Raw genomic sequence first — 27,056 nt, forward strand, 5'->3', positions numbered from 1 at the left:
GAATTGAGGGGGATCGAGTCTCGAAGGGGTTGGGGGGGGTGTCTGTGGGGGTTGGGGGGGGGCTAGGGGGTCCTGGCCTCGGGCGCGAGAGAGCCGGGGGCGGCCATGGAGCCCGGCTGTGCCAGCCGAGGTCGCCGCTGGAGCACAGCGGTCCCTTTAAGAGGCGGTTCTGCGGCCCGTGTGAGTACCCGGGCCCCGCCCCCTCCCGCCGATGGGCGTGGCCTGTGTGCGGGGGCGGTGCTCAGCGGCGGCGCGCGAAGGGGGCGGGCCCGTGGGGAGAGCGGCCAATGGGCGTGTGGGGAGGGCGGGGTCGAGCGGAAGACGACCAATGGGCGGACGGCAGGGGCGGGGAGAAGCGTCGTGTGGCCAATGGGCGGGCGCCGTGGCTGCGCGAAGAGGCCGGGGCGCGCGGGGCATGACGGCGGCGCGCGGGGCCGCGCGCAGGTACCGGCGGGGGCGGGAGGGAAGGGGGGGCTCCGGGAGTGAGGGGGGGGCCGAGAGTGAGGGGGGGGCCGAGAGTGAGGGGGGATCAGGACCGGGGGTTCGGGACCGGGGCCGCTTCTCTCCCGCCGCCGCCGCGGAGCCGGTGCTGCCCCTCGGCCTGTCCCGGCCGGCGGCGCCGCGCTGAGGGGAGCACGGAAACACCGACACCCCCCCACCTTCCCTGAGGGGACGGACCGGGCCGGGCGCTTCCCGCCCGGGACCCGCCGGCTCCGCCTGAGGGGTCGCCCAGCGCGAGTGGGGGCGGGACCCGCCCCGCGGGTGCCCCAGGCGCGGCCCCGGCGGTGTCCGAGCCCCCACGGTCCCTCCATGCCTCGCACACCCCGCCGGGCCGGGGCCGCCTCCGCCCGAGGTCCCTCCGTGCTCCCCCTTGTTCCCCCCGTGCCGCGGGGCGCTCGCAGCCGCTCCCGGTGAGACCCCCCGCCCTGGGCGCTGCGATGACCCCGGACCGGGGTCTGGGCTCAGCCCCGGCCGTGACCCCCTGGCCCCGGGGCGGGAACACCCGGCACGCGCGGGGGCACCCGCGGGGCTCCCTCCGGCCCTGACCTCCCGCTCTCTCCGTCCCTCTCTCCTGCCAGCGCCGCTCGGCTCCGGCCGTTCCCCCCCAGCATCCCGGGGTGGCTCCGCTCCAGCTCCGACACGCGGGACTGAAATGACCTTGGACGTCGGGACCAAGGGCAGCTCTCTGGATCCCGCCTGGGCTCGCTCGGGCCGCGGCCGCCCGCCCGCCGGGGCCTCCCTCCGCCTCTGAGCCTCCTGCGGATTTTTGGGAGGCGGGATCCCCGCCCGGCTCTCCCCGGCCCCTCCCGCGCACTTCCCCGGCCCCGGGGAAGGGATCCAGCGAAAATCGCCCGCCGACGGAGGGGCTCGCGCCGGACCTTTTCCAGGCTGGATCCCAGCGCTGCGTAAGGGCAGGGGCACGGCGATCCCGAGGGAGGGAGAAGCACCGGGATTCGCCTGCGGGTTTCAGGGAGCCGGTGTGGGCGGCGAGGGGGTGTCTGTACTGGGCAGGGAGACAGCAGGTCACTGGATTGTTTTCCCTTTCCCGTGAACTCCTGCACCCACTGGCTTTACCTTCTCTGAAGAGCTCTGCACTCTGACTGTTTTTATGCCACTTGTAGTTTGGGACACTTGGGATGGTGATTTTCCTGCATAAGCAGCTTCTTGCTGAACAAATTCCTTTAAGAGGGTGACAGTGTGAGCTGCTAGAAAGTGTTTTCCTCACTGTGCCAGCACTGGAAGTGGCTCTTGGAAGGGAAACCTCTGTGTCACCCGTGCCTGGAGCCCAACCTTGTCTTGTCCCGTGTTCCTGGACTCCAGACCTGTGTCCCTGATGCATCTGGGAGCCAGGATGGAGCGAGATCTGGAAAAGGGAAACAAGGCAGCTGCTGTGATGTTCCCTCTGGGGCTGAGGATGCTCCTTACAGTGCCCAGACCCTGCCTGGAGCATCCCAATGCCAGTGCTGTGTCCGGGACTGTCCGACCCAGGAATTGTTCCTGGTGGTGGCTATGAGGGGGAGAAAAAACTGGGAGGGGACCATGCAACACTTCCAAGTTCTCTCCAGCCTCTGGTTTTTCTCATTTTAGGGGATTTATGTGTGTTTGGTGATGTTGGGGGGGTTCTGATGCCCTTGCCTCGAGCGGGGGGTGCCTCTCCCTGATCCCTGTGTGGTGCCCCTCGGTGTCAGCCCCGCTTAGGGATAAATCGGCTCACCCGGATTAAGCAGTGCAAGAGCTTGGGGATTTAAGGGATGACGTGAGGGAAGCCAGAGCAGGCTGAGCTCTGGAGAGGGATGCTCCAGATTGAGGCAGAGCCCATGTTTCCAGCACGCGAACAGGGCGGGTGAAGGCTTTGGTGCCTCCATGATACGAGTTTTGGCTTCAGGGCAGCGTGGCATCACCTGGCAGAGGGTGTCCGAGGAATCAGGCAGGGGAAACGCCTTTTAGTGCGATGCCAAAGGATAGTATTTTGGTGCTTCTTGTCAGTAGGGTCTCCCTTCCCTTCCAGACACATCCTTTGACCTGAGCTCCTAAATCAACCTCTGCATGTTCATCCTGTCCCAGCAGTGCTTGGACTCTGGGGCTGTGCTGGTGGCTCTTTGCCAGTGCCAGCTGTGGGGATCCAGGAGCTGGTTCCCAGCCTGTTCCCAACCACATGGCACCAAGAGCTGTGTTTGGTTCTCCTGCACCCCCATGTATGTGCTACATGTTGTGGGAGCATCCAGCCGGGATTCAGCCTGGCTTCATCACATCCAGACAGTGTTTTGGGCAGGGCCCCAGGCTGTGGGGGCTCATGTGGCTTCAACTCTCAGCCCATTTGGGCACGGCTGTCGGGGTTCAGCACCCCCATCCTGGCTCTCCCCGAGCCTGGGGGGGGTTATTTCCAGGAGTTTCCCTTCATATGATCCCCTTAGAGCAGGAGCAGGGTGTGTCTAGGGACGTACAGGTGGCGAAAGAGCCACTCTCTGAGTGTAGGAAGTTTGGGTTGGCTTCTCTGCCCGGGCTCTGCCGCAGTGCCACGGCATTATCCCCGCAGGCACTGGGATATGCTCCAGCTCCGCACTAATCCTGCCACCCTGCCTGCGCCCCACCTGCTCCGGCATCACCCCCTGCCTGGTGAGCTGAGCGCTTTCCCTGGAATCATTTCCTCTCCATAGGCCTGTGGCTGTTTGCTGGCTCGGCCGTGCCGCTGGTCCCCTGGGATCGCTTTGGCTCCCGGTGCCTCAGCAATCTCCGGTGAAGCGTCACCTCGGTGCCCTGCCAGGTGATAACCTCCCCGCGGCGCTGGGCCCGTGTTTACTTTACCTGCCGCGGCCGATAATCGCCTCTGATAACATTCCCGATGGTAAACACCCTGCTGGAACATGAGGGAAGCGACTCAAAGGAGAGAGCTGGTGCCTGGCAAGGGCTCTGCCTCGGGATGAGGAGGAGCAGACCCTGGCAGAAATCCCTCCCCCTGAGGAGTTTCGTAGACCTGTGATTGTCCCCAGCTCAACCTCCATCCCTTGAGGAGGAGAGGCTGTGCTTTGGACAGATTTATCTGAGGGAACAGCAGCTCCTTGGCTGCTTGCTTGCGAGCACTAGGGAGTTCCTGGCAAAAAAGTGCCTTTTTTTTTTGTGTCCACGTGACTTGAGAAATTGCAGAAATATTCTTGCTGTCCTTGAGCAGCAGATTCCGACGTCTCTGTGCGGGCTGGGATTGAAGAGAATAGATTTTAGAGCCCCAAGCCCCTCTTGCCCTTTCCCTCGGGGGCTGACAGCGTCTCCTTGCAGTGCCACGCCGATGCATGAGAAGGCAGCTCCCCTGAAGAGCCCCGAGCCCAGGCACGGCCGTGAGAAGCTGGAGGTGTCCCACAAGCAGAAGAGTTTGGATTCCCTCGATGGCAGGTGAGGAGCAGCATCCCAGGGGCTGTGGTTGAGTGTTTTCCCTTTCCCCCATGCCGTGGCATCCCCGCTGCCTCTGAGCCCCTGAATCCAGTCCACCAGCGGGGGGGGGCACAGGGGGACCCTTCATTGTTTTCCCTCTCAAATACTGAGGGTATAAAAACAGGGAAGGGAAGGGGATATGGGGAAGGGAATGCTGCTCCCACGGCTGAGGTTGTTGGGAGGATTTTGCTCGCTCCGTGGTTTGTCCCTTCATCTGCCCATGGGATGGATGTGGCTGGATGTCCCCATGCACGGCCAAAGCCGGGTCCATCCTCCTGCCCAGGCACATTCCCAAATTCCTGTGTGTGCTTTCCCTCAGGAAGCCATAACCCAGTCAAAGCTGCCCATTTCCAGCTCCCAACCTGTCCCAGACTGCTGCCGGGGCAGCTCTGGTCTCCTTCCTGGAGCTGGGATGTGTTTTGGGGACACTGCTGGGGCAGCTCTCGTCTCCTTCCTGGAGCTGGGATGTGTTTTGGGGACAGTCAACCCTGTCCCAGTGCCTCCATGTCTCCCATCAGAGATCAGCCCTCAGCAGCCGTTACTGAGCCTCAGCAACACCCAGTGCCACATCACATCACGGAGACGCCCAAAATGTGGCTTCCTGGGATCTCTTTACATGATTTCTTGTCTCATCTTGCCTCACACGTGTTTAGGGAGCAGGCAAGAGACCTGGGGCTCTTCCTTACCTGATGATTATTATTTTTCCTTCCAGCCTCCGCCTGAACGAAGCCCTCAAGGATGAGGACATCAAGAAATGCCACCGGGAAGTGGTGAGTCTTTGGCTTTGGGAGCGACTGGGCTGGTTTGTTGTCCCTGGGGGAGCCTGCCTGTTGTCCCTGGAGGAGCCTGTTGTCCCTGGAGGAGCCTGCCTGGGGTCTCAGCTCAAGGAGCCGGAGACAGCTGCTCGTGTGGGACAGAGGCTCCTGCCTGCAATTTCCGGGCAGCTGGTGATGGTTTTGTGTGGCCTGTGCTCTGCCTTGCAAATACTTCATGATTTTCCATCCAGAGCAAAGGAAAAAGTGGAAACCTTGACTGGGAGCAGCTCAGTTTCCATCTGTTCAAACCTTTTTGGTTGTTCAAATCTTACCCAAAGCAGAGTTTTTTTGGTCCATCTACAGACAAGAGATGCTCGGGAAGAGGAAGGAATAACAGGAAACAGTGTTTTGCCTTTCCCCATGAAGAAAATGGAGGGGAAAAATATTTTTCTGGTTATCCAGAGACACCTGGGAGAGTGACAGGGTCAGCAGTGGGTCTGTGCTGGGGCCAGGAGGTGTTTCTTGGTGGTAGTTGGAGGTGATACCCCTCATGTCCCCCTGAAACACTCCCACGGCACCCCCACCATGCCGGCGTCTCTCCGGGAGGTGTCTGAGCCAACTCCAGGTGATGCTGAGCCTTGATCCTCTTAGGGCCCGGCTCATCCGGCAGCAAGGTGCACGGAGCAAAGGTGACCTTGTCCCGCGGGCAGGAGGGCTCTGCCTGCGCTGCTGCCCACAAACCAGCCTTGCTGTGCCAGACTTCCCCGCATCCTGGCAAAGCAGCTCGTCCCTTGGAATTCGCCGCGTCCCTGGGCAGCACCCTGAGGGCAGGGGGCACAAATCTGCCGCACGGGACCGGTCGAGGGGATTTATGGGAAGCGTTGAAGCGCTTTGGAGCTCTGCCTTCCCCACAGAAGTGTCTGAGGGCCGCCGTGCCGAGCCTCCCGCCGCGGTGCCGGCGGGCTTTGAAGCGGTGCCGGGAATATAAATAGCTGGATGGCGCGTCGCGATGGGCGCAAAGCAAGTGCTGTCACCGTGTCCCGGATAAGGGGAGAGGAGGAGGAGAGAAACCGCTGGGCAAAATAAACTGCCTGCGGATGAGCCCGGCAGCAAAGCAGCTCCTCGCTGAGGCTCAGCAGCCTCCTGAGATATTCCGGGAAATGTTTATCTGGGAGGATGGCACAGTGTTCGCCAGGGGCTGGGTCATCTGACCTTCCTCTAACCCACTGGGCCCCCTGTCCCCAGCCGGGTGGGACCCCCCTGCGCCGGTCCCGGGTGCGGGCAGGGGGAGTTCTTGTGCAGGAGGGTGATTTTTGGGTCTCCTTATCAGCAAGGTCACCGGATAACTTTGCTCTGCTCTGTTTTCAGGCCGCTAGCAAGTACAACTCCCAGTACCACAAGCTGTTCAAGGACATCCCGACGGAGGAGAGTGTGCTGAAAGGTAGGTGGCAGGGTGAGAGACGGGTGGAAGCGGCAGGATCTGGCACATGCTCTGCCATGGCCCTCTCTCTCTGCCCTGCAGTTTGCTCCTGTGCGCTCCAGAGAGACATCCTCATCCAGGGAAGGCTTTACATCTCCCCCAACTGGCTCTGCTTCTATGCAAACCTTTTTGGGAAGGACATCAAGGTAACGTGGGGACCAACTCACCCTGTCCCATGGGGCTCATAGCCACATCTTATCCCCTCCTGCACCCAAATACCACCAAAATCCCTGTCAGAAGCCTCTAATGGGAAGGGGAGTGTGGCCGTGCCCCCCCTCTGATCACCTGCAGTGTCGGCCTGGGGAAACCAAATATTGGTTTGGTTTAGAATTCCCTGATGCAAAACCTCCCACCAGCCGCAACGGCGTTTGAAGGAAGATCAAAGGTTTCAGGGGGGAGAGATTTGAATGTCTCTTGGCTTTTCTTCTTGATTTACCATCTGATGTTTCCCCATTAGTCTTGTGGCTGACGGGGATCTTGGGGGAGACGACTTCCTTTAAAACTGGGCTGGAGGACTGAATTATTTATACCCAATGCTTTAAACAAATATGTGATGGAGGCTCAGGGTTTTAGCGAAGTTATCCTGCCAAAAATTACATCCTGCCTTACTTTTCACCCTCCCAGGGCTTGCAGGGGGACTCTTGTGGTAGGTCTTAGGGCCGTGCCCATCCCGTGTCCTCTTGCCCTGCAGGTTGTGATCCCGGTGGTCTCCGTGCAGCTGATAAAGAAGCACAAGACAGCTCGGCTGCTGCCCAACGGCTTGGCCATCACCACCACTGCCAGCAGGAAGGTAACACCAACACTGCCAGCCCTGGATGATGCCCTGCTCCGAGCTGGGTGTGATTTGGGAGCAGAGAACGAAGAGATTCCCATCCCCGGTTAGGAAGCGAGCGCTGCTCTCCGTGCTGGCTGCCAGCCAGGGCAAACACCCTCTTGTTCCTGAATTTCACTTTGCTTTGCTTTTGTTCCTGAATTCCACTTTGTTTCTGGACGAAGCAAAGCCCAAGTGAAACTCGGCGGAGCCTGACAAATCCCTGCCAGGCTCACGTAAAACCTTTAAACTCCTTAAACACAAGCAGTGAAAGGGCTTGGACTGGCATTTAGCCGAAGCCGGTGGAAAATTTGGATACAGGGCTGAATTTCCAGCTTTTAAATCCCGTTGGATGTTGTTGGCTGCAGTGAGCTGACATAGTGGGTCCGAGTCCTTGCCTGCCTGGGTGTTGCTGCCAGCCCTGTGCGTCACCCATCCCCTGCCAGGGAGGGGGTTATTCTTGCAGGATTTTGGGAGAGGATTATTCCCAATGGATTCTGGTAGGGGGTGGCACAGGGCATTCAAAGCCGTGTGTGGCTGCCCTGCACATCATCTGGGTTCTGCATTGGGCAGAGTCTGGCCCTGTGTTCCCCCCATCCATGGGGATGTTTTCCATAGGTCACAGTCCCGTTTCCTGCCATGTCCCTCTGGGCTGAGCATGGGAAGGCCGGTAGGAACAGCAGCTGAGTGAAACTGGCCCCAAAAAAATCTGGTCCAGGTTTTAGCAGGCTGCAAAAATAACAGCAGGGAAGCTCCGCAGGGAAACACCTGCGGGGAAACACAGCTCCCGAAAAAGGGGAGATTCAAGGGCAGGACGTCTCTGCCTGTCTCTGCCTGTGGAGAACCAGACTTGGGATGGGGAGAATCTCTCCCAACAGCTTCTCTCTTTCTCTTGCAGTACATCTTCGTGTCCCTCATCTCCCGTGACAGTGTGTACGATGTGCTGAGGAGAGTCTGCACACACCTGCAGGTACTCCCCGTTCCACATCCAACGGCCGTTCCACACGTGCACGGCCCCGGGGCTCTGTGCTCCCCCTTGGGCTGAGCAGAGCTCTTCACCACCCATCTCCAAGGCTTTGGAATGCTCCCAAAGCCCTCCCAGTTCCAAGTGTCCTCGCTCCGCATCAAGGGATGGGAAGAGGAGCAGGATCCATGCCCTGGGCACATCCTGTTCCCGTGGGCCTTTTCTGGGTCACGGATGAGGCAGAGCCCGGAGTTTCTGCTCTCTCCCAGGGCGTGTGTATGAATTATTTATAATCTGGTAGTAATACTTGTTCTGCCACTCCGCACATCGCTGCCTTTTGCCCAGATCTAAAGTTTTAAGGGGAGGAAAAATGATACAAAGTAAAAAAAAATTAAATCGGGGGGAAAAGGCACCCATCAGCCCTTGAGCTGGAGAGGGGGACTGTGGGGACCTCTTCTCTCTGCCTTTGAAACACGTGGGAAGCGGTGCCAGAGCCCTGCCCCACCCAGGAGGGTGTCTGCCAGCTATGCCGGGGCAGTGATTTGGGTGACTCAGCCCTGTTGCCAAACTGGGGGATTTATTTTTTGGAATGTGCTGGGCTCTGCCCAGATATTCCCTTTTTTTTTCTCTCCTGATGGTTTATTCCCTGTGCTGTGAGCTGAGGCCAGTGCAGGAGCCCCCAGCTCAACCATGGCCCTGCTGGGTGTTCAGTGATGGGAAGCAGCAATGCCCTGTCCTCTGCTGGGTGCTCTTTTTCAACCCCAAAATCCCTGTGATCGCAAGTTTTAAGCAGCTGCTCTTCATAGACTCAACACAAAAGCCAAAATTCCATTTTGTGGCTCAGGTTGAAGCAGGGGAGGCAGCACCATAACACCCGTTTGTCTCTCCCTTCCAGGTTTCGAGTAAGAAGAGCTTGAGTCTGAAGGAGCTGTCGGAGGAGCCGGATGCCGTGTCACTGGTGAGGGTGAGGGCAGCTCTGGGAGAGGGAAGGACCTTCCTGAACTTGTTATGTGGGTGGGAAGTACCTCCAGGCCCCCTCGGTTTGAACGGCCGCTCACACGGTCAGAGTTGGTTCTCCCCCCTTGGTGCCATCAAAGGCCTGTCACCTTTGGAGCTCATCCTCTGGGATCCTCCTCCCCACACTTGGCAGGAACAGACGGGTCAAGAGGACCTGGCTGAGCACAGCTGATGACTTGGCCTGTTGGTCTCAGGGGTCCCTTTATAGACAGAAAAACTTCAGAGTGATGTGGAAAATGCTGCAGCTCTGCTCCCGCCAGCCAGTGCTGTTCATGGCCATGAACGTGGATGACAGGCTGGGAATGTGGTTGAGTTATCCAGAAACCTGTGGGATGGCTTGTAGCCAAACCATGGTGTGATCCAGCAAGCACAGTGGCTGCATCCTGCGCCTTTGGAGCAGGGTGAACTCAGGTCTGGTGGCCCTGAGCTCGGTGCAGGAGGTGACAGGTGGGATGACCCCAATGTTTTGTTGGTCTGGTGGCATCCCAGGGGTTAAAGATTCATTTCAAGGGCTGAACTGGGAGCAATCCAGGCTTGCAGCATGACCTGGTGCTTTGGAGGGACGTAGCCCTTCAGCAGCTCCAGCACTGGGGACTCTTTGATGTGGGACCCCCTCTTTGTGCTGGCTGCCTCTGCACATGATTTGGTGCTTTTCTGGGGCACGTTCTGCCCTTCTGGGGCAATGCCAGGTGGAGAAATGGAGAATGCTGGGTGACCGCCCTGAGTTTCAGGGGTGGAGGAGGCTGCAGTTGGTATTTGGGGCAGGTGTGGGGTGCATGGGCAGGGCCCTCTATGGCAGTAGGAACCCGCATCCCCATGGAGCCATCACAGAGAACCAGCTCCCACTTAGGACCATGGTTTGGATGTGCTGGTGCTCACTGGAGTTGCCATAAAGTTTGAGTCTGAATCCTTGGCAGTGCCATGGGAGAATCCTCTGGCAGCGCATGGCTCAGCGGGGCTGTTCCCACAGGAGGTGATCGTCCCCGAGGGCAAGTGGAGGAAGGTGTCACCCACCTCGCTGTCACTGTCACTGCCAGATGCCAACTACCAGTGCATCCACCGGACCTCTGTCAGCAGTCTGAGTGCCAAGGAGAGCTCCTTCACCTCTGAGGAGCCCCTGGTTTCAGGTGAGGGCAGCATCTGACCTGGGCACACGGGTTTGTGCCCTGTTCTATACATGGTGCTGTGTGTAAACCTCTATAAATATGTGTTCATCCATCCTCCACCCTCCTGGAGGGGAATTCTGCCTTGCAGAGGAGCAGGGCTGAGGCTGGGAGTCAGTGATGGGGTCCTGGGGATGGGATGGGGTCTCCTGGCTGTGGGGTCTGAGCCCATGAGGGAGAAATGTTTGATGTTTCCTGGTTGCTGGAGAGCAGGAGCGTCTGCTGAGCGTTGCTGTGCCGCTGACTGTGGGTTTGCCTTTCAGAAAGTGCAATAAACACCGAGGAGGAGCTGGAGGTGGAGCAGAACTGTGTGGCGGAGCTGAGACCTTCCGACTACCAGCTCCTGAAGATCTTCATTGTGCTGTAAGTGCCAAGGGTGGCGCGGGGGGGCCGGGGGTACGCCGGGAATGTCGGTCTCAGCTGAGCGCTTGGCTTGTTCCTCTGCTCCCAGCATCTGCCTCCTGGTCGTGTCCTCCTCGTACCTGGCGTTCCGCATCTTCCGTCTGGAGCAGCAGCTCTGCTCCCTGAACCGGGACTACCTCTCCCGTGGGCACAGGAGGTGAGGGATCCCTGGGGACACTTTGGGGCGGGTGGGTCATGCTGTATGGAGGACACAAGGGATGTGGTGCAATGAGCAGTGGCTGAGCTCCACGACAGGTCCCTGGGATGCTTCGTCCGTTATCCCATGCCTGACAGACCCCACAGTGCCATCCCCACACCAGAGACGATCCCGTCCACTGCTGGTCTGAGTGACTGTGGGAAGCTCTGCTGTCCCTGAGACTTTGAACCTCGGGAAGAAGTTTCTTCGTGGGTTTGGGGCTCTCCAGTTGTAGGAGCATTAGGACATCTCATTGGAGCTGGGCTGTGCTCTGGGGCTAATGAGACCAAGGGCATCAGCAAGGGATGGACAGGAGTGGGATCTCCTTGGGTTAGGAACATGGGAGAAGCACTGGGATGGGTTATGGAGCCTCTGCAGTCACTGCCCCATCTCACCCCACTCCCTGCTGGCAGGTGACTGTTACCCTGGCGCTGGCTGAGGACGGACTCCAACGGTGACACCCTGCCTGTGGATCCCGGTGCTGAGACCTCCCAGCCGTGACTGTTACACGTGGCCCGGCTTTCCCTCGGCCGGTAAAATGGGACCAAGTATTTTCTCTTTTCCTATGGGCACTTGCTCCCGGCAGGACTTCCCAGCCAGCTCCTGGCCACCATGCCAACTCCCCATCCCACAGGAAACCCGTTTTCTCCCTGGGACGCTGCTGTGCCGTAGCACTGAACGATGGCTCGGGGCTGCTGAGCGCTTGGACCTCCCCTTAGGACTTGCTGCTAAAATGGACGCCAGTTTTTATTCCAGGCTTGGGTTTTTTCTAGTTGAAAGACGACCTTAGGCTCACCGGGAACCCCCAAAAATGTGGATGAGTTGCTGTTGCTGCCCTGGGTGAACCCACCTCTTTGTCCCTGTCTCAGTACGCCTGGGAATGTGCCCAGAGGAATGGCCCCAGATACAGGGATCTGTGGGGATGGGAGAAAGGGGCCACCAGCCCTGTGGGGCATCATCTATCCCACACCCAAGGGTGAGGGTCCAATCCAGGGCCCCCCAGCCTTTCTTTCGTGGAGCACTGGGCCATCTCAGCATGGGAGGGGGTTGTGTATCCCCTGCAAAGCACTTTAGGGTCCCCCAGACTGGGTGACCACCCCTGACACTGGGGCCAGACCAAGGCTTCGTTAGTCCCGCTCACCTCGTTAAGATGTCTGGAAAGGAGCCCGTGGCTGGCACCGGTGAACGTCCCGGATCTGTGCCCTGGTTCGTGTTAACCTTGTCACCATGTGGAGCCGAGTGCCACAGGATTTGTCCCTCAGGATTTGTCCCACAGCCTCCCCCCGGGAGCACGCTGGGGCAGCAGGTGATACCTGTGTGATTCCTTTGGGTTTTCTTTACTGTTTTTTGGGAACTACAAGTGCTGATGGGGCCAAATCCCTGTGCCCAGGGGGAGAGTTTGCTGCTCGCTCTGGGCTCCGAACGGCTTTTAAATGAAATGAAAATGAAAATAAACCCAGGATTTTCTAGCACGTGGCTCTCTGCCAGCAGTGTACTCACAGTGGGGATGGGCTGTGAGCCCCAAAACGAGGTATCCCAAAATCTGTGCTGTCCCAGAGCCCCTTTAGGACATGGGTGACGTGGGGACAGCCCTGTCCTCGAGTGGTCCTCTCAGGGCTGGGGATGCTCCCGGCATAGGGGACAGGGATGTTATTGCACTAGGTGGCAGCAGAGACTGCGGGATGGGACACGAGCCAGTGGCAGGGCCACCTTGGGGACAGCGTCTGCCTGGGGAGGGAGCTGGGCTGCAACCTCATCCATAGGGTGGACAGGATGAGCCTTCCTCCTCCTCCTCTTCCTCCCTGAGCATCCACAACCCCTCTCCCAGCCCGGCCCATGCAGGTAAATGGGTGAAATGCATGAAAATGGCCCAACTTGAAAGCCACAGTGGTGTTGGCTAAGTGGGGACTGGGGTGGTGTCACACATTTTTGGAGGATTTAGCACCCTGGGGTGCTGAGGGGGGTGATCTGGTTTCTTCAAAGCTCTGGATTTATGGGGCTGTCGGAGTCCTTGTTTCTGTGGGTGACCTGGTGGGTAAAAGGCACCGTCCTGCCCCTGCCAGGGACTCACTCAGCTCGTTTTCCTGGTGCCGCAGCCCAGATGGGTTTGGGATTGGTGCTCAATGGGTTCAACCTCAAAGTGGGGCTCTTGACCCCAAAGCAGAGGCTTAGAGGTTGAGGACTGGGTGGGTTTTGGTCCGGTGTTCCAGCCTGGTGGTTTTTGGGTGCTCCACAGCAGGTGTGTGGGGTCCCTTGTCCTCGAGCCAGGAATGTGACAGTGGTGACAAAGAGCTCTAACCCATGGGTGCAGTGACATGGAGGAGGCTTGGAGGAGTACCAGGATGAGCTCCCGGTGTGGTGTGGGGGGTCCCTGCTGCTGGTCACTGGTGGCAAGGCTCCAGTTTTGTTTCCCAGGTGGTCTCTGCCACCCGATTGGTGTGTGTCACCTCTCCCAGTGATGCCCTGCTTGAGCCTCTTTGTTTTCTTTGTGTAAAGAAAAGGCACATAAAAGCCTCAGGTGCAGGGAATGTCCTCAGGTGCAGGGAACGTCCCTGGGCACTCATCTTGCTGGCTTGGGAACAGGGCTGAGGAGCACAGAGTGGTGCTGGACAACCCCCCCGCCCTCAAATCCCCTCCCAGATCTCCCCAGTCACCCCCCCATCCTGCCTTCCTCCCTCCCCTTGTCCTGTGCTCCTCCCCAGCCCAAACCAACCCCTAAAAATGGGACTGGGAGATTCAATTGGCTGAGAAGCTGCTGCCAGACCCCGAGTCACAGCCCCTGTGCTGTGGCACTCCATGGGGCAGCAGGAGCCACGGCATTAGCAGGGACCTGCACAGAGGATGGGATGACTCTGGCAAGCGCATGGTTTGGTCTGAGTTTTATTCTGGATTTGGGAGTGGCAGTGACGTGGCTCCAGCACAGCCCCTCGGAGTCCAAGGTGAATCCCCTTCGGCCAGAGGCTCGATCCCATTTGAGCTCCAGCTGAGCAGGTTTTCCAGGGAGGGCTGGTGCTGGAGGGATGCCCTGGACCACCGGCTGCTCTCCTGTCAGGGCAGTGTAGGAGGGAGGGGAATGATCCCGACCCTTGTCTGGCCTCACCGCTGCCTGTGAGGGTCTGTTTGGGTGTTTTGGGGGAGCCTGGGCTGGTTTCTTGCTTTTCTCTTAGCAGCAAGGGAAGGTTAAGCCCTTCATCCCCTCAGTGCTGTGCTGCTGCACACACCGGTGGGGCTGGGCTGGTGAGGAGCTCCGGGTTAAAAACAATCCTTCCCCCTTTCCTTTCCAAGGGTTATATTTAACCCGGATCTCCCTGATCAGGTCGGCGCGCTGGGGTGTGGTTGCTCTGCCAGACACCACCTGAGCAACCTGCTCTTTGCTTCTCACTAACTAAGAGATTATTCCTTATCCTGCAATGACATCTCAGTTCAATTTTTATTTTCCCCCCTGCTAAGCTTGGCTTTAACGAGAGGATCCACTCCAAGATCCCATCACCCAGCACGGGAGGGGAAGTGTTTCGGTTTGAAGTGCATTAAGGACTTCAAGGAGCCCACAGTTATCTTTGGCTTTTATACCTTGAGAAAGCTCAAACTCTGTCCTTTTGTTCTCCCTGATGTGGGTTTTTTTATCTCAAGTAATAGAACTGGTTTTGTCTTAGAGGCAGCAGCAACACTAACGAGGGTTGGGGAGCACTGACAAACCCTCCCTGGATGGAGACAACCTAAAATCCTAATGAAAAACCCCAAGCTTCAAAGAGTGAGTGTTGCTTTTCATCTCAATTAAGTTTCCTTTCCTAAGATTGGGTTTCTCAGCTTCCTGTTAATCTTCCAGCCATCCAGAGTCGGGTTTTAATTTGCAATAAGAGCAAGCAGGGGTGGGGGACAAAAAAAATGCAATTGCTGAGCAGCCTGGGAGCACCAGGCTGAAGAAAACTGACTTTGGTTTTGCCCTGTTCTTTAATTAATCGTAGCATTTCCTTTGGAGTCTCATCTTTTGACATCTCAGTGTCAGGTTTTCAGGGGCACAAAATCCTGGCTGCTAAATCCCAGACTGCTCCAACACCACTAGTGGGAGGCACAGACTAGAAATAGCCATGATAAAGCACTTGGGGGCTTGGGTTTAAAGGGCATTTGCTAAACCTGGCTTGGAAGGACAATGCCTGGAGCCAATTAAAGCCACCTAACGAGGGTGTGCTGCCTGCTGGGCACAGGTGAAGTCTGTTCAGCAACCTGTTTTGCCACAGCAATTAGTGTAAAAATTCATCATGGAGAGGGTTTCTTTGAAAGCAAAGTGACTTTTGTCGTTAGAAAGGCCGGTGATTTCCAGAGGGGACTAAGGCTTTTCCCACAGGGAATGGGGTGTTTGGGGGGTGTAGCCATGCTGGAGGGGTTACATTCTTCTTCTTTGGGACAATCCTGCGCATGGGCATCTCCCTCAGGCACTGGGGTTGCTGCCTCGAGGACAGGGAAGGCAGTTTTTGGGGGGGGCTGGGGGTGCATCCCCATCACTTCTGTGCCAGTTTTGTGATGAGAGCTTTCCACTCAGATCTCTTCTGCGTGATGTAGGAGGGGGTGAGGAGCTGCAGCCCTGGCTCGGGCCGGCCCTGGCAGTACCCGTGGCACAGGGCCTCGGCGTTGCAGATCACGTACATCCCGCAGTCGTAGCTGTTCTGCTGCGCCGGCGCTTTCTCCTCCACGAAGGTGGCTTTGCCCCCTCTTTTGCCCAGAAAGGCCTCCAGCTTCCCTGCCACCTGCCTGGCATGGGCAGAGTTGCACTTACTGTGGGAATCGTAGTGGGCGAAGCACTTCTTGTCCCTGAAATACACCAGTAAGCTCCAGTGGGTGCCCCCAGCGGCCTGGCTGGAGTTGTCATTGATGGGCAGGAACACCAGCTCCTTGTGGAGAAGGTCCAGCGGCTGGAGGAACACGGCTATTTCTTCCTGGCTGAGGGCACACTTGATGAACTGGGCGACCTCGGGGCCGATGAAACACACGCGGTGGCCGAACTCCTGGAACTGCTCGTTGGCGAAGTACTCGAAGGCGAAGCCGATGATGTGGTCGTTGAGCCAGTTCGGGGGCTCCAGCAGGGCCACGTCCGACTGCCTCAGCAGGCTGTCCATGTAGCTGAGCACCACGGGATCCATCCTGCGGCACTCCGGGGATCCGCCAGAGCTGGAACAGAGAAGGGCAAGAGGAGTTTAGGAACTGGGTCACACCTGGGACACAATACAGCTCAAGAAAGCTCGAGTGCCTTCTCAGCAGCAGCGAGCCAGAGCCCGGGATTCCCAGACAGATATTTGAAGGACCATCAGCAGACAGGGGAGTGTCAGGCTGAGCCAGGCTCTTCTGAGCTCTAGGTTAGATCAGCCTTTCACTGAACCTCAAAGCAAAGGAATTTCACAGCAGTTCCTGCTTGGGAACACACACACACCTCTGCACAGAAAACAGACCTGAGCCAGGAGAAGTCAGATGGTGTTTGTGTGTTCTGGTGTTTCACCTGGACAGTGACAGTCACGGGAATTCTTTACATGACTGGTATTCCCTAAATAAAGCCTTTTTGGGGCTGTCTGACGTACGGACCCTCTCACTGAGCACAGAGTGCCCCAGCTCTCTGCCAGACGCACGACCTCTTCCAGGAGAACCTGCTGGGCCACCAGCACGGGAGGCACAGCCATGAGTAAGGAGTAACAAAGCAAAACAAGATCACAAACCAACCAGTTTCTGACCGTGGGAATCTTTAGGACAACTCTGCCTACTCAGATTAGGATTTAGGAGGAGATCTTCCAAAGAGAAACTTGCCTTAACCCCCCTCTGTCCACCCTGGTTCTCCTTATGCTCTGACATCCCCCAGCCCTCCCAGGCTCCTCAGCTGTGGCAATGCACCCTCAGCCCCTCACTGCTCTCCTGGCCAGGATGGGGCTGGTAATGCCACATCTGGGGACAGCGGTGACGTGGAACTGATTGGGCCTCACCCTTCCCTCAGCTGCGCCAAAGGCAGCATGAAAACATCTTCAGATTTCTGAAAGCCCCATGTGAAAGCTCAAAATGGTAAGGTCACTTTAATGTGATTCACTAGAAATAAGTCACTAATTTTCCATCGTGACAGACGGAAATTAAAAAAAATGGAGTGTTTTGTTGTTTACGTGTTAGGAAGAATTAGATCAGAGTCACGAAAAATAACCTCTCCTGGCCTGGGATGCATAAATTAGGGATTCATCTCTCAGAACTCTTGGCCAGGTCCCAGGGCATGTGACGAGTAAGGAACAGAATGGATGAGACACGGGGCCTGTGGAAGACTTCGGAAGGAAGGGCCGAGGTGAGTGTTTGGGGCATGACACAGCCCGTGAGAGAGAGTGTGTGTGTGTGTGTGTGTGTGTGTGTGTCTGTGCCGGTGGATCCCGGAGATGCCGAGCAGCAGGAGTCACCAGAGGAAGGGAGCAGCCCTTGTTTATGCTGAGCCAACACAATGGTATTTGGACACGCTTCCGACCTAACGAGCTCCAACTGTTTCCAAGTTCGTGGTGCAAATCCTTGCACTATAAAAACAGAAAATCAGAATGAAATCCCAGTAACTTTGTAGCATCCCTCAACATGGTCTGCTTTAGAGCTGGACATCCTCCAAACATCCAGTTCGGGGGTTTAACAGGAGCAAGGCTGAAATACTTTTACATGTGCCCATAAAATGCCCTGAATTCTCCTTTACAACGTGTTCTTTCTGCTTCATCTTCTCCTGGAGATGTAGAAGTCCAGCAAATAGCTTTCCACTCCAGTCCAAACAGGATTAGGGGCGAGGGAAGTGTGAGTCCCGTGTTCTGTTCATTTTCCACTCTGCAGAAACATCGTTGGGTGTTTTGTTTTTTTTTCCTGTCAAGACATTTGGCAGGTTCCTCCAGTCAGGAAGGAGAATGGTTCTAGCAAGTGCTTAATTGCCACGAGCTACTACTTTTAATTTTATTGCCATCTGGTATTTGTGAAACTGCCTGTGGGTTCTTCAGGATGACTCACCACATGCAGCTCCAAGGAAAACCCTCGGGAGGCTTCGACGCCTGTCAGAGCCGGGGCAGGTGAGTGGCTGGAACAACGGCTGGTGGGGCTGTCAAAAGCCATGGAGAGGTGGCTTTGTTTGGGAGAACCTCCCATTAAAGCTAAAGATGGAGCTGCAGAGAAGCCAGGACGTGGAGCTGAGCCTCCCTGATGCCGAGGGGGGGTTGAAATCCCATCATGGACTGGGAGCAGCTCTGCTCAACCACAGCCAGGACTCGCTTCCTGAAGGCCCAGGCACACTCTGTTCAGGAGTTTTTGTAAAAACAGGGATAAATACACAGGCCAGGAACCTTTGCTGTAGGTGCCAACAAGAGTCTTGCTGGTTTCTATCATTTGCACATTAGTAGCTGGGATTTGTGCAAACTCTCTGGAACCCTCAGCTCCTCCGAGGGATTTCAGCTGCCCCGTTTCCAGTGCGGAGATGAGAACATCGGGGTGAGAGAAAGGGGCATTTCAACACAAATGCCATAATTTCATTTACAGATTTGAAAATGGTGCTGTCTTGCCTCAGTAGGGCAAGAAGTCAAGTTTCCCTCATGGAAGTCGTAATTTCACAAATAAGCTGCTGTCGCTGCTGTGAGTTCGATCTGAGAACTGATGAGGCTCCTTTGGGTCCAGGAGGCAAAGCCAAGCCTGTGTTTTCCAATACTTGACAAAAACCCACCCCAAACCTGTTATTTTCACACCATTAAATACAACAACCCTCTGCAGGTAATTGCTGAAGGCACTTGAGGGCCAGGGAATGAGACTCCCCAGTAACTGAGCGTAAATAGGCAGTGGTGGAGCAAAGAGAGCATGAATTCAGGATGAGTCAGATTCCTAAAGTCTATTTTAGTAAATTAAAGGTGCTAAGAACTTGCAGAGGGAATAGTTTAAGGTGACACATCACCAGAGTCCTGTTCCCAATTTAAAGAATATGGAGGTAAATACCAAAAATCACCTGGAAGATAAAAAAATCCAGACTTTACCAGGGAACAGGAGGGACAAGATCAAGAGTAAAAGGCCACACGATTTAACCACCACACCATTCCCTTTTCCTGGAAATACTGGTTTTAGACACCATGTCTTGAGAGTTGTTGTTAATGGGAGTGAGATTAGAGAAGGAACATCTATTTCCAATGGGAGCTGGGCTGGGTGACACCTGAGCCTCTGGATTTTTGTGACTTCTGACAGAGCCAGAGAACAAACTCAAGGAAAATTAAATAACTAAACCAGACAAGAAGCGCAATCGTCTCCTTTTTTGTTAAATATAATCAATCTCTCTGTAGCTGTGGGTTGTAATTCCTGTACAGTACCAGGACAGAGTCTCTGGGGGTTCAACAGGTCCTGAATGCCAAAATCAGAGGAAGACATTCCCAATTATGTACACACAATGCCCAAACCTCTCCATTCCAGACAAATTCCCCAAACGAGAGACATGCAGCTGCTCGGAGAACCAAACTCAGAACCTCTCTTGGTGTCACAGAATCTCCTGGAGCAAGAAACCAAGAGCCACAGCAACAACAGGACGGGGTTGGCCAAAGCCTGGAGTTTACCAGGGACAGACCCAAGGAAAGGAACGGCTGAGGATGATCAATGGCACCGGGAATGTCCCAGAGGTACCCGTGGAAACAGCTCAGCTCACCCAGACCATGTCAAACCAGCCACCAATGCACTCACCTCCAGAGAAGGGGTCAGTCCAGGGAGCAGGGGGAATACTGCTTGCCTGAAAGACCTGGATGTCACAGGAATTTGGTCAGGAGAGGGAATTCGGTCAGGGGGAGGGATCTGGTGTGTCACACACCCCGTGAGAGGAGGAGCGACGTGCCTGACCCTGAGCCTGACCCCGAGCGTGACCCCGAGCGTGACCCCGAGCGTGACCCTGATCCCGAGCCTGACCCTGATCGTCTCCCGGCGCTCAGTCCCGAGATCGGAGCGCACCAGCAGCCCCCGGGAAGCGCTCAGTCATCCCACCGCTTCCATGGGAATAAACGGGAATTACGCGGCGAGCGGAGGGTTCCCCCGGGCCGGGCGTGGGGTCAGGGCCCTGCTGGGGACCCCCCCACCAGCCCCGGGCAGCCCGTGTCCGCCCCGCCCCGTGCCGGTAACACCCCTCCATTTTTACCCATTCCAACCTTTTTCCCCTCTAACTCACGTTGACGCCTCGGGGCCCGGGGGCGACCGGCACCGATCTCTGACGGCTGCGGCCAGCGCGATCGCCGGGCAGGGCACCTGACGGGCACCGTGTCCCCGCCGTGTCCCGTGTCCCCCCTCCCCGTGTCCCCCCTCCCCGTGTCCCCCCCGTGTCTCACCCTCCGCCTCATCGCCCGCCGCCGCCTCCCGGTTGCCGCGCGCTGCCGTAAAGCGGCCTGGTTGCCGCGTCGTAACGCGAGGGGGCGTGTCCCGAGGGCGGGCACGGGGGCGGGGCCTCCGCCAGGGCGGGGCCCTCCCTCCCTGCCTGCCCCCGCCCCTGGGCGCGTGAGGGCGGCGCGCGCGCGCGCGGGCAGTCGGGCAGCGCCCGGGCGGCGGCGGCGGCGGCGGGAGCGCCCGTCCGTCCCCCCCCTCCCCACCCGGGGACACCCCCTCCCCCCCCCCCAGCACCGACCTCCCCTCTGCACCGACCCCCGGGACCTCCCTCAGCACCGAGCGCCCCCTCAGCAACGACCCCCCTCGGCACCGAGCGCGGGACCCCTCTCAGCACCGACCCCCCTCAGCACCGACCCCCTGGCAGCGGCGACCTTCCCTCAGAACCGACTTCCCGGGATCTCCCTCGGCGGCGGCGGCTGCGGACGAGGGATGCGCCGCGCCCCGACACCCAGGTGAGCGGCGGCGGCGGCGAGTGGAGCGGGGCGGGGGCCTCCGGTGAGTGCGGGCGGCGGGGGCGGCGGGGCGGGGGTCGTGAGCGGAACCCCGGCGGAACATCGCGGGGCCGGCGGGAGCCTTTGTTCTGCGCGGGGGGGCGGCTGCCGCCGGTGTTCTGAGATCCCCCCGGTGTTGTGGGGTTCCCCCGGTGTCGTGTGGTGCCCCCCCTCCCGCGAGTTCGCCCCCTACGCGTGACCCCCCCGGTGGGTGCGCGGTGCGGGGCGGCCCCGCATCGCTCCCTCCCACAGCGCCAGGTTTCACCCCCCGGTGCCGCTCACCCCCGTCGCGGGTGGGTTGGACACGCAGGACGTGGAAAAACCAGCCTGGCGGGGGGGGAGATTTATCCCCCTCTGCGGCCCCGGTGTCACCCCGGGCGGGGGCTCCCCCGCGCCCCCGGCCCTCGTGGGGCGGCAGCGCCGAGCCCGCGGGTGTGGGCATCGCGGCGGGAGCGGGTCGCGGTCCTCCGGGGCTCTGCCAGCCCGCTACGCCACGCAGAGCCATTCCCCATTCCCCATCAGCGGTTCCCACCCCTCGGGATGAGGTATTCCTGCGTTTTAGCGCAGTGTTGGACTCTACGGCAGCTCCCGCCCCGGCACGCCGGACCTTTGCGGGAGCGCTGCTCCTCCGGAGGTTAAAACAGCCGGTATTTGTTTCTGGAATTTTCCGAAATGTAGCCAAAACGGCCTTTGCTTTATCCCCCCAAAAATAAAACCCCTCCGACGTGACCCGGGGTAGGACCTGCCGTGAGTTCGGAGCCGGGCGTTTTGCCGCCCTTCTGCTGCTGGATCGGCTCCCTCCTCCTCCTCCATCTGCCTTTTCCTATCCCGAAATCAAGCCGAGTTTAATAAAGTGGGGAGCGTGAGCTCAGCAGAAATCGTGGCTTTGCCATCCCTCGCTGCAGCGCGGTCCCTGCCCATCGGCAGATCAAAAAAATAATCACGTAGCGGCAGAGGAAGGAGGAGATTTGCTGCTACGGGGGGAGAACCGGCGCGGTGCCTCGCTCGGTCGATAACCAGGCGCTGTAATAAATCGCTCTGTAAACAGACTGTTAGTTGGAGAATTGGGTTTCTGGCCCCCTCGAGTGTTTTCCCGGCTCTTTTCCCGACTGAGTGCTAGGACATGACAGGGGAGCGTTGTCTTCCCGTGGAGAGGTGCGTGGACGTGGCGGTGATGGGCTGTGAATGCTTAAGCGCGACCTTACAGAACTGAGCTTATCCCTGGGCACAGCAAACTCTGTCTGGTCTGAGAGGCTGCATTAGAGCATCTTCTCTTCAGCCCCTGGTCCTGCAGTCACGCGACAGCCACAATTTCCCCCGTGTCCTTGAGTAAACTCGCCCATATCGGTGACTTTTCTCATGTTAAAATTTTATTTCGTTAAAATAAGAGGCTTTTCTACGCGTTTTTCCCTCATGAAGGCTCTCCCAAGCCTTGGCCCTCACTCCTGGCCATGATTTTTCATCCCCAAGAGCGTTTTGGAAGCTGTCCCTCCAGCTGCTGATGGCAGGGAAGGTAATTCAGCAGCTCTGGCACACGACTGATGAGCTTTTGTTTCCTGGGCTATCGGTGATGATGCTACTTTTTATTTCTTTATTTATTTATTGCAATCGATGCATAAATCAGGGTGGCTTTAGAGATGTTTCCTCTGTATTGAAAGACCCCGGGGTGCATCAGCAGCGTTTAGAAAGATGTGGAAAAAGCTTTATTTGAGTTCATGTATTTAAAATGTAGCTCAGTTTTGCAGAGTTATTTCACCTGTGCATCCACTGCTCCTGTTAGGAGTTATAAGCTGCATGTTTTTACCTTTTGTTTCCTCTTTATTTTGGGTGGGGAAGCTGCATTTAAGGTTTTAAGGTATCAAACATCTGATGTGACATCTGCTGTTGCAGTATCTTCCCCAGACACTGGTACTAAAACACTCAGAGTATCAAACCTGTGGCATCCTTTGCTAGGAAAGTCTGAATGTTTTATGCCTATATTATGTTTATCTGGGATGTTCATGGTGATTTTTGGGAGCGTTGATCGGGTTTGCAGGAAAACCTCTGAGAATGTGAAGCACACAAGGTCAGGTGCTTGGGAAATGTGAAACCCGAGCTACCTGTGCAGCCTTAATTTAGCTCATGTCAAGGTAGGGCTGGACTTGAAATCCTCATCCCTGCTTGATTTCTGGGAGGATGGAATCCAGGTCTGGGTGGAAGAACCTCTGCATGCCCACAAGTCCAGGGGGGAGTACTGGGAGCACAGGGATGGTGCTGGTCCCTCCACTGGTTTTGCAGCTTGGCACCACTGAGCTGGCCTGGAGGACCAGGGTTCACCATCACAGCCTTGGGACCTCGTGTGACACGTGGTCCTGGAGCTTAAATACCTCCAGTCTGGGAAAACTGGGAGCAAACTTCCAGTGTCTGAGGTGGGCCTGCAAGGGAGCCAGAGAGGGGCTCTTCATCAGGAACTGTAGTGACAGGACAAGGGGAATGGCTTCCTACTGCCAGAGGGAAGGGATAGATGGGATATTGGGAAGGAATTCTTCCCTGTGAGGGTGGGGAGGCCCTGGCACAGGCTGGCCAGAGAAGCTGTGGCTGCCCCATCCCTGGAAGTGTCCAAGGCCAGGTTGGACAGGGCTTGGAGCAACCTGGGCTAGTGGAAGGTGTCCCTGCCCGTGGCAGGGGGGTGGGACGAGATGATCTTTAGTGATCTTCCAACCCAGTGCTGGGATTCTGTGATTCAGACATGACCTGAGGGTTTCTAAAGCCATTTGGGCTGGTTGGTTTTGGCGAGCGTAGCGTGTCCGTTTTTACCCAGTTCTAGTTCTCCCTCCAAATCGTGCAACTTTTGAACTCAATTCCTTTCAAAATGCATTTATTAGGGAGCAGCCAAGGTCGTTGAACTGCTTGAAGCATCTTAGCCGGTCAAACTCGATTTCAGAAATTCCTCCATCCCCTCAGTTTGTAAATAAAGTGGGGTTGTGTTCCCACTCGCACACGAAACACCGCTCTTGAAAGCACGTTCACCGTGTTGTTAATGAAGCTCCAACCTGGTCCTGGGGTCCTGCTCCCCCAGACAGGCTGAGTGCAGGTTTCAGTTTGAGGAGACAGTGATTTTTTTTGTGTTGAGGTTAAAAGGAGTGTCTGATTCTCTCAGGCTCGGGTCCTGCGTGCGACGTTCGCTTCACTTCCTCTCCAGCGAACGGGATTTCTCCCTTCTGACAAAGTAAACATGAGCATAAATATTTAAAGGATCGCGGCTTAAGTTTGCAAATTTGAGACTTTCTCCAGCATTCCTTTGGACAAAAGCAGTAGGGGATTTGGGAAGTGTCTGGGTATTTCCCTGCTCCGGGGAGAAGCTTATAATTCTTCAGGCTTCCTGCTGCAAAAATGTTCCGCCGTGTTTTCAGGTTAGATGGGCTGGGGTTATCACAAAGCTTGGGTTTCCTATGGAATTGCAAGGATGAAATGCTGCTGATGGGATGGCTGTAGATCATTGGAATTGAGATGGTTTTTTATGGAATTTTATTTTGCTTTTACACAGACCAAATTTTTCCATAGGTTTTGGGTAGACGTGTGAAGGCACAGGTGTTGAGACTATAGAAAGCAAACGTGAAACTCTTGCCAGATAATGGATAAAAACAGGAAAAAAGGGAAATGGAATAGTCATTGTTTTCTCTGTGTGACCCTTTAATATTAAATCTTGCTGCCGTGTTTGGCAGGTCGAACACCATGGTGAGATGTACATCTCACTCCTGTGATTGCATCCATGTGTCTTGTAATTAAACCTTTAAAATCAGACTCACCAAACCACTTGACCTCAGAAAATACAAAAACTCAGAAGGGAAGGCTGTGGAACAGGGATTTTTAGAGTTGAACTCAGTTTTGTGTCTGTTTTTGAGGTGTTACCTGGAGTTACAGCTCTGCTAGACCTCGTGGTAGCACTGTTCTGTCTGGGGGGAGGATCCACAGCTGGTGGATTTCCACAAGACTGTGGAAAAATCTTACAGGTGAAGTGAGAGCTCCATGTCTTTGCCACAAATGCTTTTTATTTCTAACAACCCCCCCATGATTTTAGTGCTCCGTCCTCTGGAGGAATGTAGGATCACTCGGGTCAGAAGGCGCTTCAGGGGGTCACTTGGTCCAAGTCCTGCTCCCAGCAGGGTTGTCAGCAAGGTCAGATTGGGTTCCCCCTGGCTTTAGGTGTCTTGTGCTGGTTGTCTTCCACCTGTGGTTTGAGGGCTGCAGGAAGAGAAGGGAAGGGAAGTGTTTTGAGCTGTGTTGAGTCCAAGGGGAACGGGATTCTAGGTGATCCACAGCAGCCCTTGCTCACGGAGCGCAGCCTCCCACTTGCAGGGCTGTTAAACTGCCGCCTCCTGCTGCCTTTCCATGGGTTCCTTAAGCTGATCTAGTCACAGGCTCCAGCTGAAGGAGGATCTGGCGTGGCTGAAGTTAATCTTGGGAGGGGAACAGGGGTAGTCCGGGTCCGTTTGCTGATAATCAGCACGGAGCTGGCGAGCAGCCGGCTCCACTGCGGTTTGCTGGAAACTCTCTGGAGTTTTTCCAGGCAAAAATGAAATAAATAAATACCTGTTGGTTTAAGGATTATAGTTACTCCCCTAATTCCTTTCTTGCATTGCAGTTTCTCATTAGGCAGGGATGAGCATCCCTTTGGAGGGGGTGAGGCATCTCTTCCTTGTGTAGGGTTCTCAGACACCTTTGGCCGTTCACGCTGTGCCAAACCATGGTGAGACAAAGCTGTGGGTCATGTTTTGGGCTCTGTTGGTGGTTTTTTGTCAGCTCTCCCTTGGTTTCTGAAGTGCTTTTAAAGGTCTCTTCCAGGTCCTGGAGAAGCTTTATGAAATCCCTGTTGGTGTTGAGGCCCCTAGGAATACACTGACTCTGTGTGTAGGTCCATCCCCTTGATGGGAGGGCTGGATCACACCCTTTCAACCCTGGTGTTTTCAGTGGTTCCCACTGGCTGCTCAGTTTCTCATGGAGAAATCCTGGTTTCCATCCCTGTGACTCGTAGGAGTTCCTGCAAATCCCTGTGAGAAGCTGTGGGGAGCAGAGCAGGGGCTGTCCTGCTGGGATCCTGTATGCAACAGCAAAGGAAAAATATGTTTTAAAGTGCACAAGTGCTTTGGTTACCACCTTCATGCAAAAATAGCAAAAATATGTGGGTTTCAATATAATTTTTGGGTCTTATTTGCTGGTCTCTTCACCTTGAGTCACTTCTGGTACACTCCAAAATGACCTTGAATCCTGGAGTTACTCTTCCTTCAGATGCCTATTCCAGGTCTCCACTTTTATCCATCACTTAGGGAGAACCTGACAGCCTCTGTGCTGTTCTGTAATCAAAATTCTTACCACTATCTTCTATTTCTTGTAAAACATGACCTTTAAGAATGTATCCTGGGCACGGTGTATCGTATCATGGTTGAGCAGTAATGGAAGAGGAGTGTTTTATCCACATAGATCCATCTTTGGAAAACCTGAGCTTTAAAACCAACCCAGATTCCGAATGTTTTTGATAGACCGCCAAGAATTCTTTTATTGTGTTCAGCATCTACGTGGTTGCTTTTGAGGGATGAACTTAAAACAAGTTAACTGAAAATATTTACTTCAGAAGACTTCTGTACCTCTGCTGTCTTTTCATACTTCACATGAATACATAGACTGAAGTTAAACTTCTCCCAAATGTTGCCATTTTAACTTTTAGAGGACTTGTCTCTGAAATTTGAGGTTGGTTTGTGCTTGTTGGGTGCACAGGACAGCTTCCCTAGGGAGGAATTAGCAAATGATTTAATTGTTAAGGAATGTGATCCCATTAGGCAAAAAATAAATAAATAATGGGCCGCAGTGGATCGTTAGAAACGTTGCACTTGATTAAAACAATGCCGAGCAAATTGTGAAGATTTTCTGGAATAAGTGGGTTTTTTTGGAAGAGAGATACTGTGTGAGTAAATAACTCTCCTGGTGGTTTCTTGGAGAAATGTAAGTGCAGGAGAGCCAGTCCCTGCTCCTTAATTCTCCTACTCTGAAAAACGGGGCATCACCGTGTGGGATTTGTTGCTGCTGGCAGTGACAGGGCTGGCTGAGCCACTGCAGCTCCACAGAGGGCCTTGGCCAGGCGTTGTTTAAATGCAGAGTCTCTGTTCCTTCGGCTTCTTTTCATCCCGAAGTGAAGCTCCAGCTGTGCTGCTGGGGGACACATGGTTTGGGCCACGTCTGACCGAGCAAGGAGGGCACAGCTCCGTGTTCATGCTCCGGGCAGGAGCGCGGCGGCACCGACCTGCACGGGCAGGCTGGTGTTCCCTGGCGGAGCAGGGAATAATCTTATCCGCAGGCGCTTCTCCGTGCCCGGCAGGTAGGCGAGGAGATAGCAGGACAATGCAGAGCAGAGGTCAGGTTTGAGGAGCCTGCAGCAGATAACGAGGAATCTCAAGAGTTTTCCTCAGCTATGAACAGAATGAACTCACCG

The 27,056-nt window shown here is 56.0% G+C and overlaps 3 protein-coding genes across 11 annotated transcripts in view; 2 read left to right on the top strand and 1 right to left on the bottom strand.

Moving 5' to 3' along the window:
- The first annotated feature begins 1,271 nt into the window (after nt 1–1,271).
- Nucleotides 1,272–12,187, top strand: GRAMD2A (GRAM domain containing 2A). 3 transcript variants are annotated; one of them, XM_064668619.1, is made up of 12 exons: nt 1,272–1,406; nt 3,775–3,888; nt 4,640–4,697; nt 6,051–6,123; nt 6,205–6,308; nt 6,854–6,952; nt 7,872–7,943; nt 8,833–8,901; nt 9,925–10,081; nt 10,381–10,480; nt 10,569–10,676; nt 11,129–12,187. In XM_064668619.1, exons 2-12 carry the CDS (start codon nt 3,785–3,787, stop codon nt 11,130–11,132), a joined length of 948 nt encoding a protein of 315 aa, XP_064524689.1. In that variant the 5' UTR covers nt 1,272–1,406; nt 3,775–3,784; the 3' UTR covers nt 11,133–12,187. The 3 variants fall into 3 exon arrangements, with proteins under 3 accessions (XP_064524689.1, XP_064524690.1, XP_064524691.1); XM_064668620.1 differs by having other exon boundaries at nt 8,833–8,895; XM_064668621.1 differs by lacking the exon at nt 11,129–12,187 and having other exon boundaries at nt 8,833–8,895; nt 10,569–10,680.
- Nucleotides 12,188–13,579: 1,392 nt separating this feature from the next.
- Nucleotides 13,580–20,131, bottom strand: SENP8 (SUMO peptidase family member, NEDD8 specific). Of its 3 annotated transcripts, XM_064668623.1 has the most exons (3): nt 20,045–20,118; nt 19,413–19,467; nt 13,580–15,881 (listed from the first exon to the last, which is right to left on the bottom strand). In XM_064668623.1, the coding sequence occupies exon 3, from the start codon at nt 15,851–15,853 to the stop codon at nt 15,215–15,217; it is 639 nt and encodes a 212-aa protein (XP_064524693.1). In that variant the 5' UTR covers nt 15,854–15,881; nt 19,413–19,467; nt 20,045–20,118; the 3' UTR covers nt 13,580–15,214. The 3 variants fall into 3 exon arrangements, with proteins under 3 accessions (XP_064524693.1, XP_064524692.1, XP_064524694.1); XM_064668622.1 differs by lacking the exon at nt 19,413–19,467 and having other exon boundaries at nt 20,045–20,131; XM_064668624.1 differs by lacking the exons at nt 19,413–19,467; nt 20,045–20,118 and adding an exon at nt 19,888–19,978.
- A 120-nt stretch (nt 20,132–20,251) lies between these two features.
- Nucleotides 20,252–27,056, top strand: part of MYO9A (myosin IXA) — a 165,621-nt gene continuing 158,816 nt past the window's right edge. For all 5 annotated transcript variants that reach the window (XM_064668604.1, XM_064668606.1, XM_064668609.1 and 2 more), the window contains exon 1: nt 20,252–20,551. The gene's annotated coding sequence lies outside the window, so the exon portion shown is untranslated. The remainder of the gene's footprint in view (nt 20,552–27,056) is intronic.

The sequence above is a fragment of the Pseudopipra pipra genome, chromosome 12 (assembly GCF_036250125.1).
Source record: "Pseudopipra pipra isolate bDixPip1 chromosome 12, bDixPip1.hap1, whole genome shotgun sequence".
NCBI classification, from domain to species: Eukaryota; Metazoa; Chordata; class Aves; order Passeriformes; family Pipridae; genus Pseudopipra; species Pseudopipra pipra.

Coding starts and splice junctions, on each gene's coding strand:
- GRAMD2A (XM_064668619.1), top strand. CDS start 3,785: ATGCATGAGAAGGCAGCTCCCCTGAAGAGCCCCGAGCCCAGGCACGGC. Junction 3,889..4,639: donor TTGGATTCCCTCGATGGCAG/GTGAGGAGCAGC, acceptor TTTTCCTTCCAG/CCTCCGCCTGAACGAAGCCC. Junction 8,902..9,924: donor ATGCCGTGTCACTGGTGAGG/GTGAGGGCAGCT, acceptor CTGTTCCCACAG/GAGGTGATCGTCCCCGAGGG.
- SENP8 (XM_064668622.1), bottom strand. CDS start 15,853: ATGGATCCCGTGGTGCTCAGCTACATGGACAGCCTGCTGAGGCAGTCG.